This window comes from Colius striatus, chromosome 5, assembly GCF_028858725.1.
Source record: "Colius striatus isolate bColStr4 chromosome 5, bColStr4.1.hap1, whole genome shotgun sequence".
In the NCBI taxonomy this organism is placed as follows: Eukaryota; Metazoa; Chordata; class Aves; order Coliiformes; family Coliidae; genus Colius; species Colius striatus.
In genome coordinates this window covers 43,581,402-43,600,306 of record NC_084763.1, presented here as the reverse complement: position 1 = coordinate 43,600,306, position 18,905 = coordinate 43,581,402, and the positions used below count along the sequence as shown (strand labels likewise).

Here is an 18,905-nt window from a genome sequence, read left to right as displayed (position 1 = left end):
AGTTTGCTATAATTTTCCTGTATAGAGCTTTTGTCATAACTACCTATGGGACTAACAGGGTAGTTTTTCAGACGTACCTATTCAATTAAGAGGATTTTTTAGGTCTTTTTATAATTCCAGAGAAGGAAAACACCAAATTACCTTGTATGGTTGATTCAATTAAGACCTAACTAAATATCTCAGCATATCTTTATAATTTCTTTATGCTCAGGAATGTATATTTCATTCATATGCAGAACATTTCAAATTCACTTGATTCTTGTGGCAGGAAATTGTAAAAATATCTTTAAACATGATATCTAACTTATCTTAGCCAGATTTGTGAGATATATGTGTTAGGGTTTAAGAGGAATTAAAATTGTGCTACAAGATGATCTAGACTACTTAACTGTTTATGAAAGTATTCCAAATGACAAGTAGGCTTTTAAATTCCATTAGTTCTTCAAAGGACTTACTAATTTAAATTGTGAAGTGAAAAAAAGTAGTCATCTTCACATCTCTACAGCACTAGGAGAACTGGGTTTTAGTTTCTTCTGTGATGGTCAAGGTTATAGTTTAAGTGTATAACATAATTAGTTCTCTATTGAGTATGAGTAACTTTACTGTAAAAGCAATCACATTGTATAATATTTTTTCTATATTGTACATGATGATATAAGTATATAAGTATCAGAAAGTTCTTCTATTAATTTTTTTTTTCAAATGTATGTGTCAAGTTATAGTTTTTAAATGAGATTGCCATCTGAAATGTTTAACTGTATGAAGTAATTGTACAGAAGTAAACAATGTCTTCCATAGAACATTGGCTTTAAGTTAGAAAGTCTTACATTATTTATAGTAGAAAATACTTAAGCATCTTGAGTGCATAGAGTCTTTTTCTTGCAAAACTGGCTTTGACATAATTTGTGGTTCTGTTAACACATTCCTCTGCTCTGCCTAGTGAGAGAATCTTGATATACTTTTAAAGTGAAAACTCTTCAGAGTGTAACCAGCAACCAGTGTATTCTAGCAACTGATCAGCAACATAAAAGTCACAAAAGCTTTAGTTTTGATTGTATATAAACATAGTTGGTTAATCTTGGCCAAAATTGATCTGTGACACCAACGTTTGTTCTTGTGTGGTGAAAGTTAGTTAAAGACTACTCAAAACCAAAGCAGCATTTTCTTATAGATTTCAAGTATCATGGATATAAAAATTACTGTAAGAAAAGTGAGAGGAAGTTGCTTATGATTTAACATTGTAAGAGTAAGTTATAATAATTTTAATGATTAATCTTTATTCTCACATCAGACTATTCAGTTTTCTCTTATGGAAGCTGTTCCATGTGGTATGAACATTAGATTAAGGAGTAGAATCAGGGGTTGCCCTCATATCGTCTACATCTAAGAAAAAAAACAACTTACAGAATCATAGAATCACAGAATCATTTCTGTTGGGAAAGACCTTTAAGATCAAGTCAGACCACTGACCTCACACTGCCAAACCCACCACTAAACCATGTCCCTTAGCACCTCATTTACATCTCTGTTAAATATTTCTGAGGATGGTGATTCCACCACCTCCCTGGGCAGTCTGTTCCAGTGTTTAACAACCCTTTCACTAAAGATGTTCTTCCTAATATCCAATCTAAACCTTCCCTGGCACAACTTGAGGCTATTTCTTCTTTTCCTAGAGGAAAAGTTCCAACTTAAAAATACTTTCTGAATTTAGTGGATGTTCAAAATGCCTTTCCAGCCATACTTGCACACTTCCTATATGTTCCCTAAATTAATTCAATGATTAGTTTGAAGAGTGAGATTCAGCATGCACCTTCAACCTATCAAATAACTTGGCTTTTAAAGTGCAATACTACCTCTACCAACATTTGCTGTAGCAAGAATTTGTCACTGTAATATCTAATAGCTTTCATAACCCCTCATTAGATCATTTGGTATTACTTTCTCAGAAAAGCTTAAACAGGAGACTAGAACAACTCTCAAATAAGTTTTCTTTGCTTACAAATTTTCCCCGTTAAAGAGGAAGCTGAGAAACTCCCTCCAAAATACTTTAGATAAAACAGAAAACTCACTCAGGCTTTTGCAGATGTAACAGATGTAGCTGTTATACCAAAGCAGAAGCCTGAAATTACAGCTTGGAATTACTTTTGGTTTTCTCTAGTGCAATGGCCACTCAGAACAGGAGCAAAAGCCAAAGTAATATGAATGAATAACACATGGAAGAAAATAGCTGGGTTAATAGGAGTGCTAGGAAACAGCATGTTAACAGAGAATGGCCAAGTTAGATTGTTTAAAGATTCATTGATGAGAAGACTTTAGAATCTTTCTGGTTTAAACACTTACATTTTGCTTTACAGGAAATATTAGCAAAAATTGTACGAGTAATGGATGGTCAGATATTTTTCCTGACATCTTGAGTACTTGTGGGTATAATGACTATGAAGATGATTATAAGGTAGGAAAAACACTTTTTATATTAATTTAGATGCTGGTGTTCAATACAACTACCAGTCATATACTACTTCTAAATAATTCCCATTTGATTCTGTTGAATTAAGCAAAATTGGTAGTGATTTTTTGGTAGCATTGATTGCTATATGCTCGAATTGCAAATGTTATATAAGATAAAATCAGAAATGTAGAATTCAGTAACTCTTTGAAACTCGAGACTATAGATAGTTGGTGATTGCAGTAGTAATTCATCTGTATTTCTAATATTGCATGTTTCTTGGCTTGTGCACAGTATATTTTGCATTGTGTCATTTCTAAAAGTTTCTATTATAACAAATCATAATACTGTAATAATCTGTTGATAGATGCACCACTTGATTGTTGGTATAAGTTATAAGTAAATTAGAATGAATTTCAGTCATTGGAATTATTGCAGATTTATACTGGATTTTAAATTTAGAAGTAGGTCAAAAACTTATCCAAGTGTCTTAAATATGCTATAAATGGAAAAATGAATTTTTTCACCTTGCAGATAATATTTCTCATTCTTTATGTTGAGGGAAGTGCTTTTTCTTTCACGTTTTGCCTATTTCTATCTGTTTTCCTGCTGAGGCTAACAGATAAAGATTTTATTTTTTGTAGACTCATAGTGTCAGTAAAACTCTCATTCTCATGAACAGATGAAGTCCTCTCATAAATGAAGATACTTGTCTGGTTGGGTTTTTCTGGATTTTAATGTGTATGGAATAGCTCTATCAGAGATGTGCTGGCATTCTAGCTAAGACATGCAGTTCCTGCCATCTTTTTCTGTATTTAAAAGCCCAGCTATTACTGTAGTTGAAAATAGAAAATAAAGAAAATAGAATATGTTGTTTTCCCAACTTTTCTGAAGACATATCCCAAACCATTGGTACCATCTGACACTTGGGAACACACTTGCATTACTGCTAAACCAGACATTTTAAAACACTGCCATTCAACCCAGACATTGCCATGTGGAGTGAAAAAGGATCAATACTTTAAAACTCAAATTAACAAAAGATAGCCTTTCAAGTAGTGAGAAATAGTTAGCAGATAAACTAGAGTAAAGAAAAACAGTTGTTGTTTGACATATTCATTAGTAATTTGAAGGAAGAGATTGAAATCTACATTGACTGTGCTTGCAGGAATGAACTTAGAGAAACTGGAGATAGGAAGTTGTAGCAACATTTGCAAAAGCCTGGAAAAGAGCAAATGATAAAACCAGTGATGATAAAAATCAGAAGAGAGATGTGGAAAGCAGGTATTGAAAAAAATTATTAGCAAAAGTACAATGGGTAGAGCATCATAGATACCCAACGTGTAGGATATGAAATAAGGGCATAGCAAGTTGCAGGGAGGGAAAGGGGAGATGCAAGAACTGATTTTCCTGTTTTTCTCAAGCATCGGTGTCATTGTGCAGGGAATATTCTTTGCCTGAAGATCATAAACTGGTTATTTCAGTGGGAGAAGACAGTAAGACTTTTCTAACCTTAAATCTGACAAGTCAAAAAGTGAATATGACAGGACTGTCTTGTCAGAAGAAAAGCTGTTATTATGCAATTTTTCTTTTTTTAGTTAAAGTACAAAAACTACCAAAATAAAATCTGAAAAGGGAAGCAGGAAAACATGTGTTTAAATCTATCTCTTCATGGGAGATAATATAAAAATATGCAAGTATCATGCAGTTCTGAGGCTTTAGGAGGCATTTGACGTTCTGCATCAGCTTTCTTGAAGTTGCTTTCTTGAATATGGATCATAGTGCTTAACGGTAGCACCTCAAATCCAAAAATCTTTACTTAACATAAATCAATACAGTTCCTTTTTAGTTGATGTAGAATTTCAATAAAAAGAGCTAAAACAAAATATTAAGTATTTGAATACAAAATATTTTGGACACAAGAATGTCATGCAGTGGTATACTCTGCAAATGATTTATGAAGTTGCCCTCAAAGTTACAGCAACCAAGAATATAATATTTTAGGGTAACGGCAAAATACTTATGGTGAGTTTTCTTCTATGTGCTTTCTCTGGAAACAGTATTAAAGGAGTAGGTAGAAACTGATTTTGTTGGCAATTTGGTGTCTACATCTTCATTGCTGAGTGAGTTTCCGTTATAGATCCAATTAAGTATTTATTCCTGGAGTTATTTTACTGTCCTTTAGGATGTGGACTTGTATAATTACTTCAAAGGGGACTTATTTCTGTGCATATTTTATGTTTATATATGCCTACACACAGATGTATATATCTCTCTAAATATACATCTATTTTGAATATTCTAGAGAAGATTTGAATGGGAGAGATTGGTGAGCAATTTACTAATAGGTACCAACTTTTTATGATGAAAATGCACTGAAATGAGAAAGCTTATTTAAAAACATCATAAACTTGTCATCTGTTATTTTCTCTACTGAGAAAATTTGTCTGCTTCCACAGTTGGCATTCATTTTGCTCAGAGTTAAAATGTTTAATTTTTATTTATGTCAAATGATATATTAGAAGGTCCTATAAAAAGAAATTATTTGCTTAGCATTTTGAAATTAACAAGTTCCTTATAAAGCACCCTTAAGTTGAATGTTTTGTTTTATATTAGATCTTCCCTTAGTATTTTTAGTGCTCCTGCCCATATTTACAGGGGACCAATTTGAGAAGTGTGATGGTATCTGAATAAACTATATCTTGTTATCACCTCAAATTGTAGAACTTAACCTGTATTGTATGCTTGCAGTCTCTTTCCTACAGGTACACTTGTTACTGCCAGCCTTCAAGATCAAGTTTTAGGTTCATCTAAACTTAGTAATTTAAAGAAGTGTCTGTTTGGGTTCTTTTTCCTTTTTATTTATATTGGCCTAATGGCAGCACAATGACAATATGAATAGCTTGATTTGTGCATGCTAGAAACACACATCAAGGTGCATTAAGCCTACCAAAGCCTCACTGCAACCTTTCCTTGATGTATTTGACGTCTTCTCTCTAGACTGAAGAAGCTAGAGATGTGTCCTAGCTGTTCAGAGAGTGTTAGACTCTGTGTTGACATTATTAATATACAGCAATACACTTGGGGAATATTTAAATTACTAGATTAGTTAATACAACTTTGTCAAATTTTAGTTGGAATTGTCTTGAGATTTATTAGATCACTCAAAACCCCCAATATATGCACTTTATACGCTATGTGATTTGAATGCATAGGGCCATACAAAGACAAATTCATGTACAGAAAGATCCTCAGTGCTGTTAAACATGATGATACTGTTGCAGCTTGTGCAGTAGTAGAAGCATCATCTGCAGAAGAAGTATTGCCCTTTTTGGCCAGTTTCCTGAAGCATTCACTCTTACACTGCTGTCAGAGATAACATCCTGGGCATGCAATGCAGATACAGTGCCCAAGCCAAGTGGAGTCAAGGCAGCAAGGCCAGGACTGACACAAACACTATCTTGAATGTCTGTAGCTATCTTTAGAAAAGAGAGGCATTACTACTGTCTGTGAAGTGGATCACTGCACTGGACTAATGGATTGTTTGTACTAAGTGTAGATTGAATCCTTCTCCCTCAACAAAATGTAATGCAGGGCAGCCACTTACCAGTGCTTTTTCTATGTGCCTATAAGTCATATTTATGTACATGGAATTCTGCATTTTTCATTACTTTTTCCACAAGTTGTGATCAAGAGACCAGTATTCCATAAAATAGATACAAAATCCTCTTCTGTTGGCTTAAGTGAGAAGGATTAGACCTGAATATAAACTGATAGAGCTTGTAGAGCAGAGTGGGAATAAAATTTCTTAGTTGCAGACTGTCCAAAACTACTGCAGAATACTGGTATGCAGTGAGAATGTTCACAGTCATGGATATACATATGCATTGATATACACATTGATATACACATTGCATGGATATACACATTTACACAGGAAAAATATGGAGGCTTAGGCATTTATAAAGTTGTCAACTCTCCCACTGTGGTTTGAGATTTTTTAATAAGATATTTTTAGAAACATAATTAAAATTAATGATGCTCCTACTATTGAGATTTACCTAAGGCAATGTTAGTCTCATTGAGTGATGTTTAGGCTTAAAGGTGAACTGAAGGAGAAACATGTCAGAAAAGGGATATCATTAATTACTTACATAAAGATTATTAAATAACATGAGGAATATTGGCTTTATTACATATATTTTTAGTAAATTATATTTTTCTTGAAACCCTTTAAAAATGTGTAGAAGTGCCTGATAAGAATTAAGTAAATTGTCCACAACATGTAATCCATCTCTTTACCTGTGTTTATATTTATTCTCTTAAAAGTAGCTACTATAACATTTTAGAAATGGCTACTGTGTTCTTGAAGTTAATTTTACAAAAGGAAAGAACAAGTAGGTTCTTCATTCCACTTCTATTTGCGTTTGTTCACTTCAGCGTTTCTAAAGCACTGAACTAATTTGTTCAGCCCAGTTCTGATTTTACATTATCATTGTTCATACAGTTTAAGGTTTTCTGTTCTTCTAGTATGAACATTTGTATATTATGGAATCTACTCTGACAACGTATTATGAAAATGTAAGACCACGTGACTACTAGACTGTTTTACATATAGTCTTACAGGAATATACTATCCCACAGAATAAACAAAAGGAAAATCCAGTTGAGGTGATAATGGTCATAAATATTTAGCAATGATCAGTTATATTTCTGGTTAAATTAATAAAGAGGTGTGGGATTTTCTTTTATGTTAAGGCTGACTTCTGCTAAATAGCAAAACTCCTTTGGACAAAGAACTAAGTCAGTTTTCTTCAGAGCATTTTGTCCTCCAGCACTGAATTACCCTCTCACCCCTAGAGGTCCTTCCAAACCAATGCTGAGGTTTAAATATCCACTGGGTAATTGTTAACTTTGCCAAGGAAGCTTCTGTGCTATGTCTATTCTGTAAATAAACAGAAGACTTCTGTCTCCAGGACTTAGTAAAGATAGCATGAAACTAGCTTTAGAGGAAACATTAGCAGAAAAAGGTGTCTGTTTCATGGAAACAAAACACAAGTGTGCATAAGAATAGATTTGACAAAAAAGTGTAATGAAAAAGAACACTAATTACACAAATTTGGACTAATCCAATTTAATTTTTATGTGTTTTTTCATATCCTTTTAAAACTTCTTAATGTTATGTAACCACACAAAAGAGGAAACATCTTTATAGTCTAGAAAGCAGTTCCCATTAAATTGTTGTGAAAAATGATAAGTCACTGATTGTTGCTGTACATGACCACCTATTGAATTTAGTTTAGTGGTTGTAATTTGAATATTTTCCTCCAAACTTTAAAAGTAAATTGTTGAATTACAGTTTAGGAATTGGTATTGTTCAGATAATCATATGAATATTTTGCAGAGGCCAGCTGTTCTTAATAATGTCACAAATACACTATTTTTGTTAGACTTGCAGAAAATTTAATGGCATTTCAATTTCATAATGGCATTTCAATTTCACATGCATGACTTGAATCAGTTTATGCTTTGAATATAGTTATGAAATACAAAAGAGTTTTGATATTTATTATGTATTAATATATTTTCAAAATATAATTTAGTTTTACATTCTGTCAATCCATACCTTCTTTGCACTCATTATATTTCTGCCAATCTTTCACATTTTTATTAAGCTTAGGGATTGAAGGTATCATTTAATTGAGAATTGATTAATTATGGTTCAGAGAGAAGAGTAGATAAGAAATAAGTTGTGCCTGTCTTACATAAGACATTGATTTTTATATGCTATCAGTTTTGGTATTACTTTGACTGTTTCTTTTGCAGAAATACAATATAAGGAGTTTATTTCTAAATTCTACTATGTTAAATACAGAGTAGTGACAAATATTTAATATTTAACTAAGTTAATGTTAATCTAAAGTAATTTCCTAGTTTCAACTACCTCAACAAGATGCAGAGTTTCATTCTTTGTCTTTATGGAGGTCATGTGGATATTTAATAAAAACATCATTTCAGAAAACCATTCAGCATTTTCTTTGTTGAGTCACTAGGAGTTACAGAGGACTTACAGGCAAATCACAGAATGGTAGGGGTTGGAAGGGAACTTTAGATATCATCTGGTCCAACCCCTTCTGCCAAAGCAGGTCTGCCTAGATCAGGTTACTCAGGAACATGTCCAGGCGAGTTTTTAGTACCTCCAGAGAAGGAGACCCAACACCTTCCCTGGGCAGTCTGTGCCCGGGCTCCATCACACTCACAATAAAGAAACTTTTCCTTAAGTGGAACTTTTTTGTGTACCAGCTTTTATCCATTACCCCTTGTCCTGTCACTGGATACAACAGAAAAAATGTTGCCCCATCCTCTTGACATTCACTTTTTAAATACATTTAAGTATTAATGAGGTCCCCCCTCAGTCTCCTCCAGGCTGAACAGCCCGAGATTCTGCAACTTTTCCTCATAAGGAAGATATTCCAGTCCCCTGATTATCTTGGTGGCCCTGCACTGGACTCTCTCCAGAAGTTCCCTGTCCTTCAGCTGAGGAGGCCAGAACTGGACACAGGACTCAGATGAGGCCTCACCAGGGCAGAGTAGAGGGGGAGAAGAACCTCCCTCAACTTGCTGGCCACACTCTTCTTGATGCATCTCAAGATGCCATTGGCTTTCTTGGCCAGGAGGGCACATTGCTGGCTCATGGTTAGTTTACTACCAGTCAGGACTCCCAGATCCCTCTCTGCAGAGATGGTCTCTTCTAGACAGTTTTATTTACATTCATACAGGAAATTTAAATATCAGTATGATTGCATCCTCTGATGCTGAGTCTGATAAAGTGATTCATGATAATCTAAAACTTTTGCTTGTTTTTTAAAATCGTAACACCTGAATTTAAACAATCGTAATTTTTGAGGTAATGGATTCAAAATATAGTAGTGTTTGCTTACCTTTGAGTAATTTGAGAAGCAAAGTTAATTTTGATCAGTAGAAAATTCTGAAACATTTAAGATTTCTGACCATTATACTACTAGACCAGTAAAATGGCCTGAAAAAAGGAAATATGTTCATTAGCCACAATTTCAAGTGTAGAGTAGAGAATAATTAAAAGTCTGTGTCATGACTGAAAAACTTCAATTGTGCAATTATTTATTTATTTGTTTATACTTAATTTGAACAAAATGACTGTGATCAGTGTTAAGGTAATATCAAAATACCCTTGGCCAATTAGCTTCAATCCTGAGTTATACCTCCATATTTCTTGTTCATCTGTTTGGCAAATGGATGGCCAGCGATAGATTCAGTCCTGCTGACACTGACAGCTGTTGTGCTGGACTAAAAGTAGACTGAAATCTTGTTTTGATTTTAGTTAGACTGTTTGTTGTAGGGGTCATGAGTGTGGACAGAATGCCAGAAACATTATTTTAAATAATGTATTTTTTTTTCTTCAGGAATGCAACATCTTCTGTTCTCCTTAGTGCGTAGAAGTGATGGGAGTTATTTTACATGCAGCCTGTTTGACAGTTAACATCAAGCTAGGACTTCATAGTCTTAAAAGACTAAATTAGAGATATCAGTGTGGCTCGACAACTGAATGTTAATGCAGAATTTCACCTGTTTTTTCCTTCATTTAAAAATTCTGAAAAAAAAATCTGAAATCAAATGACTGAATTATTTAAAGTAGTATTTTAAACTCTGTATTATCAACACCTGCCACACAAACTTGTTCATTGATGGCAACAGCCTTGCTAAGTTTATGAAGTTTAGTGCAATTTATGCAACTACATCCACAGTTGGAGCTATTAGACTGAAGTCCAGATACCAATTTGAATAATAGGGTTTTATGATTCCTTCAAAAACTATGAACATAGCTGCAGTATAGTTCCATCTGCTTCAAGAGGTGACACATGGCTTATGTATAGAGGGCATGACTCTTGGGAGAATGTAAATATGACCCCTGTATTTCCTGCCAACGCTGTAGAATTTGCCATTAGATGCTTTCTACAGGCTGAGATCATCTCAGTTGCAAGTTGATAATACCTGAAGCTTGAGAGAACTGTAGTAAAAGATGTCTCTAGTGGGAATCATTTATTTTCTTCAGGGGATTTGTGGACCATTCACCATTCACTTTAGCAGATGCTTTTACTACTAACTTTGGAAATTCACTCCTTACACATAAAATATTCTCAGAAATCATGTTATGTTGAATTCTGAGATTTCCTGCAATTTTATTTAAGTTGCTTTCCTTCTCTTTGAATGTTTACAAACTTTTTTTAAAAAATAAAATCTTTTTTTCTTCATGTTATTCCATTTTTTGATGCCTTTGCAAACTGACAACCTCTGAATTTGTTTAACTTGGCAGCATGATGGCAGATCACAGCCTAGCCAGGCCAATCAAGAGCAAACCCAAAAGGAACAATTTGTCCACTTAACTGTAAACACCAAGAGGTTATGAACTAGATATAAACTCTCCAGGAAATTGTGGAGATGTTATTACAGATAGGTCAGTCAAGAACTTTAAGCAATAAACACAGCAGATAGTGTTTTATTCATAATGATACTGTTGTCTTTCCCATTACCTATTTGAGTTTAGAATCACATAACAGGAAATAAAGAGCACAAGTCAAAAAAACCCTAACTTATATGGTGCATTATTAAGAGGAAGGATGCCTCTAAGACATTGCTTGTAAGGTAAAAAATATGTTAGAGAAGAGTTTTTAATTCTTAACACTTTTATCAAAACGTTTTCTCAAACAAATGCAACATAGTTGTACTATTAAGAAACAAAGAATTTTAAATAGACATCTTGGTTTTCTTTGACATACTATAAAATCATTCTGTTGCACTATCTTCTACAAGATATCCTTTAAGAGATAAGCAAAGGATATTTTGAACAAAAATAACATCTGCAGTTCACAGCAGCTAGAGCTAGAACTGTGCTCTCAACATGCTCTGTACTCATTTTAGTTACAGTGAGAACGACAGTTCTTTTTGACCAGAGCCTTATCTTACATGAATGTAAATTACAACAGTAGAAAGAAATTAAAAAGACTAAGGCTGAAATTCTGGCTACTCAATCAGTTTAACTATGTGTTTTTTTAAGTAAGCTGAATTGATGAACATTTTATTTAAATGATGTTTACTTGGATTATCTTAATTTCTAACTGAATTATAAAGTATGCATCATCAGAGTGTATACACAACTGTATATAGATATTAAAGACTATATCTGTTGTGAGAATGATGCAACACAAGATGAAAATCCAGAATTTTCTGTGGGAAAACAGTATTCCAAGCATAGCCTAATTAGTAGCATCTGACACTTGATCTTTTAGTAGATTTCCCTTCCAAAATGCCTCCTCTCTCATTTTCCTGCCATTTTTCTTGGGAGATACTGTTGCAGATCCTGATTTAGAATCTTGCCCAGTTTTTTGATCACTTAAACATGATGAAAATATTAGCAAAAGTGACTTAATGTAGTTCAATGACAAGATTTACTCTATTACTTACTACATGGAGGAAATATATAAAGGAAAATTGAGTTAGGATCAATTTAGAATGATTTACTCAGAAATGCAACAGGTTAAGGGAGACTCACTCACCGAGTTATGAGTTTCAGAATGTACTTCCTTGCTTCCTAAACTCCTTTGTAAGGGAGAAGTCTAGTTGTGGCTGGATCCAGACTTAGTCTCAGAATTAGTGAAGTGTTTATATCTGAAAGATTGTATCTGGAGTCTCAGTCCTTTATATCCATTTAGCTAAGATTTCAAAGTTTCAGCATGCTTATTCCCAATTCACTTAGCGAGTATGGGATGCAATAAGGGATCTCTCTGCCTGTCTGTCCAGTCTTAGTTCACTCGGAATTTTGAGCCCTGGGTTTCCCAAAGCAGAATCTCAGGCATCAAAGTACATAAAATTTATTACTTAATAGTGCTGCAGCAGAATCAGCTTGAGCTGGGTGCCTCTGGGAAGGGACTAGAGGGGGGAGGAAAAGGAATCTGAACAAAGAAATCCCTGCGCAATTCTACCCTTACAAACTATTCACATACTCCTCATGTGACAGTTTGGTCCAACAGTAGTATTTGGGTCCAGGATCCTCTTGTTCCTCACTGGATCCTTTTTCTGTCTCCAGGTAGGCTGTTATCTTGTCCAGTTGCAGCTGCTGTTGATGGTTGTAGCCTCCTTATCTCCTGGTTTGGGCTGGCTCTGAAGGCTGTGTTTTGCTGAAGTAGGTACACGTTCAGTAAGTCCAGGTGAAATTTTGCAGCTTGTGGCCTAAGGCTTCAGCAAATCCAGCTACTCATGCTAAGTAAGTGAAGCTAAGCAAACAGCATACTGAATTACACAACATTATAATTAATTCTTTCTGCTTAAAACTTACTTGAGATAAACAACTAATATCTCAACATCTAGAAGTATTCCTGCTCAAGGGGAGAGTTGCCTGTTGTATGACTGTACAACATTGTTGTCCATTGTTGTACGACTTCCATTGCCATCCAAGGAGAACTCAAGTTGGGGTCATCCCATGATCTGTCATCAGTAAAAGATCTTGTTGTTTCAAAGAGCAACTGCAAGGTTGCTTACGAGAAGATAACCACCATTCAGCCACACTATCTCACAGGGACAGCTCAGAGAAGACTCACTTAGGCTGTCACATTAATGAGATGGAGTGGTTTGTTAATACTCAAATTCCATCCAATAGGAGAGGTATGCACAAGACTGCTGTACCCACAACTTCCTCTATGTTGGTGCTCATTGTACTCTACTCCTTTGTGGGTTTCCAAGAGGAGTTCTTGGCTAGCTACAGCTCAGGACTTCACCTCCTTTGTAGCTTGTACCACACTACAGCGAGTTTAGTTAAGGGGTGTGAAGTGCATCCATGACAGATACATTCTCATTATGTTACACACTGGCATCATTAGGACTGTGTGCAGTTACCGGTAATAGTATGATTGCTGCTAATGTACAGACACATCACAAAACTGAGATTTTTGAACAATTAGCAAAAAATACATACTTTTGTGTGACTAGAATTACAGCTCAAATAAATTTCATCTAACTAAATTGTCAAATATTCTCATGTGCATTTAATCCAGACAATGTGTGCCTTCTCTACAGTGGAAGGAGATCAAGTCTTCGAAGTATGGATGGAAATTGTGTCATCCCAATTTCTTTGATTTGCTACAAGCGCAGTGAAGCACATGAATTGTAGTGTTGAAAATCTCTTATCTTCATTGACACACACACACCCCCCTCAGGGGCTAATGACTAATTGTGTTGAGTTGTCTACCTTTTAGAAAGATTATATCACACTGTTATATGTGTATTAAACTGAATGAGTCCTACTGTATTCATTTCACCTAGTCACCAGTAGTTACTTGAAAGGTCTTAAAAGAATATAGTGATAGAAAGCTGACTAAATCACTGGAGGAACTCCTGAGACAGTCACGTTGTCTAACTTTAGACATCTGTCATCTGCATCTGCACTAGTCTATCCAGGTTCTGTTTGTGTATAATGAAGAAAATGTATGTATTTTTACTTCACTGTCCTTCTAAATTATAAGTAGTCCTTTGCTACTTCTATTCATTCAAGAGAATCTTGATACTTATCTCAAATGGACTCATCCTTGCAATATTCAGTGGCTATTAGTGCATCTCTTTCTTTACTGTGCTGTTCTACACTTTGCTTTGACTTCCTTTGAGAAAATAAACAAGAACTCTGCATTCCTGGGCATGGAAAACATTTACAGGAAGGAAAAATTGCGTATCTTGAAAAAAACTTTATAGAGATCTCCAAAAAAATTATTCCACAAAAAATGAAAAGCATACTCAATAGAAATGCATAAACCAGATAAATGTCAATGCTTTTAACAAGTGTAATGGATTCAAAGAAAAAGGAAAGTAAAAGATACATTGAGTTTAAATTGTTCTTGACATGAAGCAATGCAGAATATATAAGCAGAATCAAGTCTTTCCCAGGAGACCATTGGTCTGACTGCAATTTGCCAGTAATGACTTCTGGTCCAGAATTGTTCCTATAAACATCTTGGTGCAAGCCCATAGTGACCACAGATCCAGAGTGTCTGTAAATCGCTTGATTCCGTGTTCTTAATTTATGAAAGGATAACAGATGCTGTGTCTAGGACAGGAATGAGGGGAGGAAGAGTGTAGGAGCAGTGTAATTCATTCTGAAATGAAACAGGCAAAAATATGGAAAAAGCAAGCAAAGGCAATTCAGACTAAACATAGAAATTTTATATACTTGGCACCAATTTATGTATTTCCTAAACAAAAACTTCCAAGGCAAGACAAAAATTAAGGAGAATATACAAACCCTCTCTAGATCTGGTGTGCTTGGGCTTTTTAAAGGATTATTAACATCATACAGATAAAATACATGGATGAGAGATCCTGTATGATACCACAAGTGTGACTGTTTTGTAAGTAGCAAACTTTTCTGGAATTGGAAATAAAGATTCCTAAAGTTAGATATTTACCTGAGATGTAGGTATCCAATCACTAATGTGTGGTGTCATGGTTTAGCAAGGAGCAGCTTCTGCTTGGTAACAGGGGGAGCGGGTTGCAGTGAAGACCCGGTAAAGAGTTTGTGGACTCTCCCCCCGGCTCCTGGGTCCACACCCACCCCCGGCCTGGCTGGGCCAATCTGGCGTCTCTGCCATCACTATTTAGGGACGGGAATTTGAAGTGCTGGCAGGAGGTGTATGAGTGATATAAGATGGAGGTGACCACGCGGACCCTTCAGCCAGAGAAGGAGGAAGGAAGGAGAAGCAATAGACCAGCAACCCCTCTGCAAGCCGTGTTGAGAATGCAGCTGTACCCCTGCAGCCCATGCAGGGCCATGGCAGGACTGAGAGCCACCAGCAGCTCCGTGTGAGTGCACCCGGACGGGCGAGGGACTGTGTGAGGAGGCGGCCATGGCGCAGGCCGTGCTGGAGCCTGCGCACCGCAGAGCAGCCCCACACGAGAGGCAGAGAGGAGCTGCAGCCTTTGGGATAAATGCACATTGGAGCAGCCGGTGCAGGGCTGTCGTGTGTGAGGTACCCCATGGACTTGCAGGGAGGACTGGTGCGGAGCCCACCTGCCCTGAGGAGGGACAAACTGCAGAAGCCATTGGGAATAGACTGACTGAAACCCTCACTCCCTGCCCCCCTGAGCCGTTCAGCGGGGAGGAGGTAAAAACACCGGGATCAGGACTCTGAGCCCAGGAAGAGGGGATGTGTGGCAAGAAGGTGTCCTTAAAGGGCTGGCCGGACTCTTCATCATTGTACTACTCTATGTTGTTTTATTTTGGTTATGTTTTGGGGTTTTAAGGTTATGTTTTTGTTGATGTTGCATGAAATTATTTTCTGGTTTTTTTCCCCAAGCCGAGTGGCCTGGTCTGTTTGGTCCTGGACCTTAAAGCGGCATTTAAGCTCTCCTTGCCCTTTGGCAATCCTCAAGTACCAACTTGAGGCTAATCATGATCTTTTGTTCCCTGATGGGCCTAAATCAGGACATGTGGAAACAGGCCTTGGTGGAATTGCCAACATAGGTATCTAGCGCCATTTGACTCACCACTGCCATTCCAGCAAAGAAGTCCTTTGTCATATCCCCCATGCTTTTGTCTTAGATACCTCAGGGCATCTCAGGTAGTACTAGAAGACTACATTTAGGCAAATAGATACAGTTCATTTTGTCAGTGGACTTATTTGTCCAAAGGTGATGTCTGCCATTCTATATTTAGTTTTTCTTTATGTATTTGAAAGGAGATAATTAATATTAATGAGTCGAGGTAAAACTGATGAGCAGAATGCACACTTCTGACTGTGATTTAAGATATTAAAAGTAAAGTTGATGATACAGCATAACTGAATTCTTGTAAATTATAGTAAAATGCTTAGTATGTTTGCATGTTCCTATGCTGTGCAGCCCAGATTAGTCACTTCAAATGATAAGGACATATACCCATAGTACAGTCTGTGAAATCCACTCCCTGCAGCAAATAGGGAAACTTTCAGTGAACCAATAGTAATGGATATTATGACTCATTTTTGAGAAACTATTATATTCAGTGTCAGGTAGAAGCCAAGGACTTAAGTAGTGAGTTCTCTTAGATGTCAAACATGTGCAAGAACAGCTATTGTTGAAAGGAAACATGCAAGTTGAAATTACTTTTTATAGTTGTCAGAGATGCAAAATATAATGTCTGGCCAGAGGGAATAATCTTAGGTCTGAAGTATAGAGATCATGTTACTTACAGAAAAGCGTCCATTTGGATCTATTTAGTCATCTGTTTAACAGCTAATGCGTGAGTTGGCATGTGTCAATCTCACACACTTCTTGTCTCAGAGTTATTTCTGCTCCTTAGGCAAACCTTAGACTGTCTTTGGAGCAGATCTTATAATGAACTCATAGTTACTCAGCATCAGAAAGGAGCCTTACAGCTGCTTTAAGACTTTTCAGCACAATGAGAAACCTGAAGAGGAGGGAAGAAGTAATTTCTGCTTGACACTGTGAAGGGCCACAGCACAGTTTACATCAGAAATCGTGGTTTAAGTGCTTTGCTTTTGAAGGCTGTTAACAAATATAAATTACAAGAGGCCAGTGATGCTTTACATGTCAAGATTTATTAAGCTACTCGGTAGTTCCCAGGATAAGAAGAGTGATGTAAAGTTCTCCCTCTGTCCTTTAGAATTTATGTGGAAAACCAGGATGTTTTTGAAGCATCCAACTGCAGGCATGTGTACACTCTGGGTAGCTACAGTTCAATTAGTCACTGAGTGGCCTTTTCATTGTCTGTAGAATTCTATCCAGTGAAGTCCATGTTGACTGCTTTTGTGGGTACAAGAAGTGCTTCCTAGAAGGCCTCATAAAGAGACCTACCTTGCCTTAGATGTTTGCATTTGCAGTGAATATACCTACACTGGTGAAATACAGCCTGTAATTTATGCCCACAGCAAGTCTCCAGGAATGCAGTGGGACTCTGCAAGTTTACAGCAGACTTTATAGAGAGCAGTAACTTAATACTTTAAATTGTTCCATTTTAGTTAGAGTTACCAATTAAAAAGAAAAAAGAAAAGCAATATTTGTTCAGGTTTTTAACACAAAAATTTTCTTACCGTCATAGAATCATAGAATCTATGCTAGGGGCTGGAGATCATCTAGTCCAACCCCCATGCAGAAGCAGGTCATCTAGATCAAGTCACACAGGAACACATCCAGGTGGGTTTGAGAACTTCCAGAGAAGGAGTCTTCACAGCCTCCCTGGGCAGCCTGTGCCAGGGCTCCCTCACTTGAACAGTGAAATAGTTTTTCCTTAAGTGGAACTTGTTGTGTTCCAGCTTCATCCTATACCCCTTGTCCTGTCACTAGATACAACAGAAAAAAGGGATGTCCCAACCTCCTGACATCCACCATTTATACACTTGTAAATATTTATGAGATCTCAGTCTCCTCCAGACTGAATAGTCCCAGATCCCACAGCCTTTCCTCATAAGAAAAATGCTCCAGTCCCCTGATCATCTTGGTGGCTCTGCACTGGACTCTTTCCAGAAGTTCTCTGTCCCTCTTGAGCTGAGGAGCCCAGAACTGGACACAGGACTCCAGATGAGGCCTCACCAGGGCAGAGTACAGGGGGAGAAGAACCTCCCTTGACCTGCTGGCCACACTCTTCTTGATGCATCCCAGGATGCCATTGGCCTTATTGGCCATGAGGGCACATTGCTGGCTCTTGGTTAGCTTATTATCAATCAGGACTCCCAGGTCTCTCTCTGCAGCAGCTCAGTCCCCAGCCTGTACTGGTGCATGGGGTTGGTCCTTCCCAGAGGCAGGATTCTGCACTTGTCCTTTTTGAACCTCACGAGGCTCTTCTTTGCCCAACTCTCAAGCTGTTCTAATGTCACTGGAAACTAAGTGCATATTTTCCTGCTTTATCTCTGCAGTAAATTAATATTATGTAAAGTAAACAAAACATGAAAATGTCAGGGCTGTTGTCAAAAAGGCCATCACAGTTTATTACTTTAATTTTAAAGAGATATTTCTGTTTCCTGTGACAACTCTTAAACCACTTTTAGCTCCTAACAAGCATGACAGTTGCTGTGAATACACTTACATCTGTGGCAGCTATGTTTCCCTTATTTTTCCTCTATAACCATATCTAGGATAGTGCAGTTGCAAGGTCCTTCATTTCATTTCACATTTCATTTAGTATTTTATATATCTGTATAATATTTTGTATGTCAATATCCAGTAGATTTTGTCATGAATCAGGATGGTTAAAATGACCTCTTGGCCTCTGAAATGCTATAAAAATAAATGTATAAAGTGATTCGCTTTTCTTTTTGCTATCTTGGTTTATTTTAAAGTATTGCTTCCTTGCTAGTTTTCACAAACACTGTATGAGAAGGTCAGTGATGTTACAATGTGCACTAAGTATTGAAATTTTGTCTGTTATACATAGAACATTCTA

The 18,905-nt window shown here is 36.6% G+C and overlaps 1 protein-coding gene across 3 annotated transcripts in view; it reads left to right on the top strand.

The window, feature by feature from the left end:
- Positions 1-18,905, top strand: part of VIPR2 (vasoactive intestinal peptide receptor 2) — a 61,827-nt gene that overhangs the window by 18,325 nt on the left and 24,597 nt on the right. For all 3 annotated transcript variants that reach the window (XM_061996304.1, XM_061996303.1, XM_061996302.1), the window contains one exon: positions 2,355-2,452. In XM_061996304.1, the coding sequence (XP_061852288.1) occupies positions 2,355-2,452 (98 nt within the window). The remainder of the gene's footprint in view (positions 1-2,354; positions 2,453-18,905) is intronic.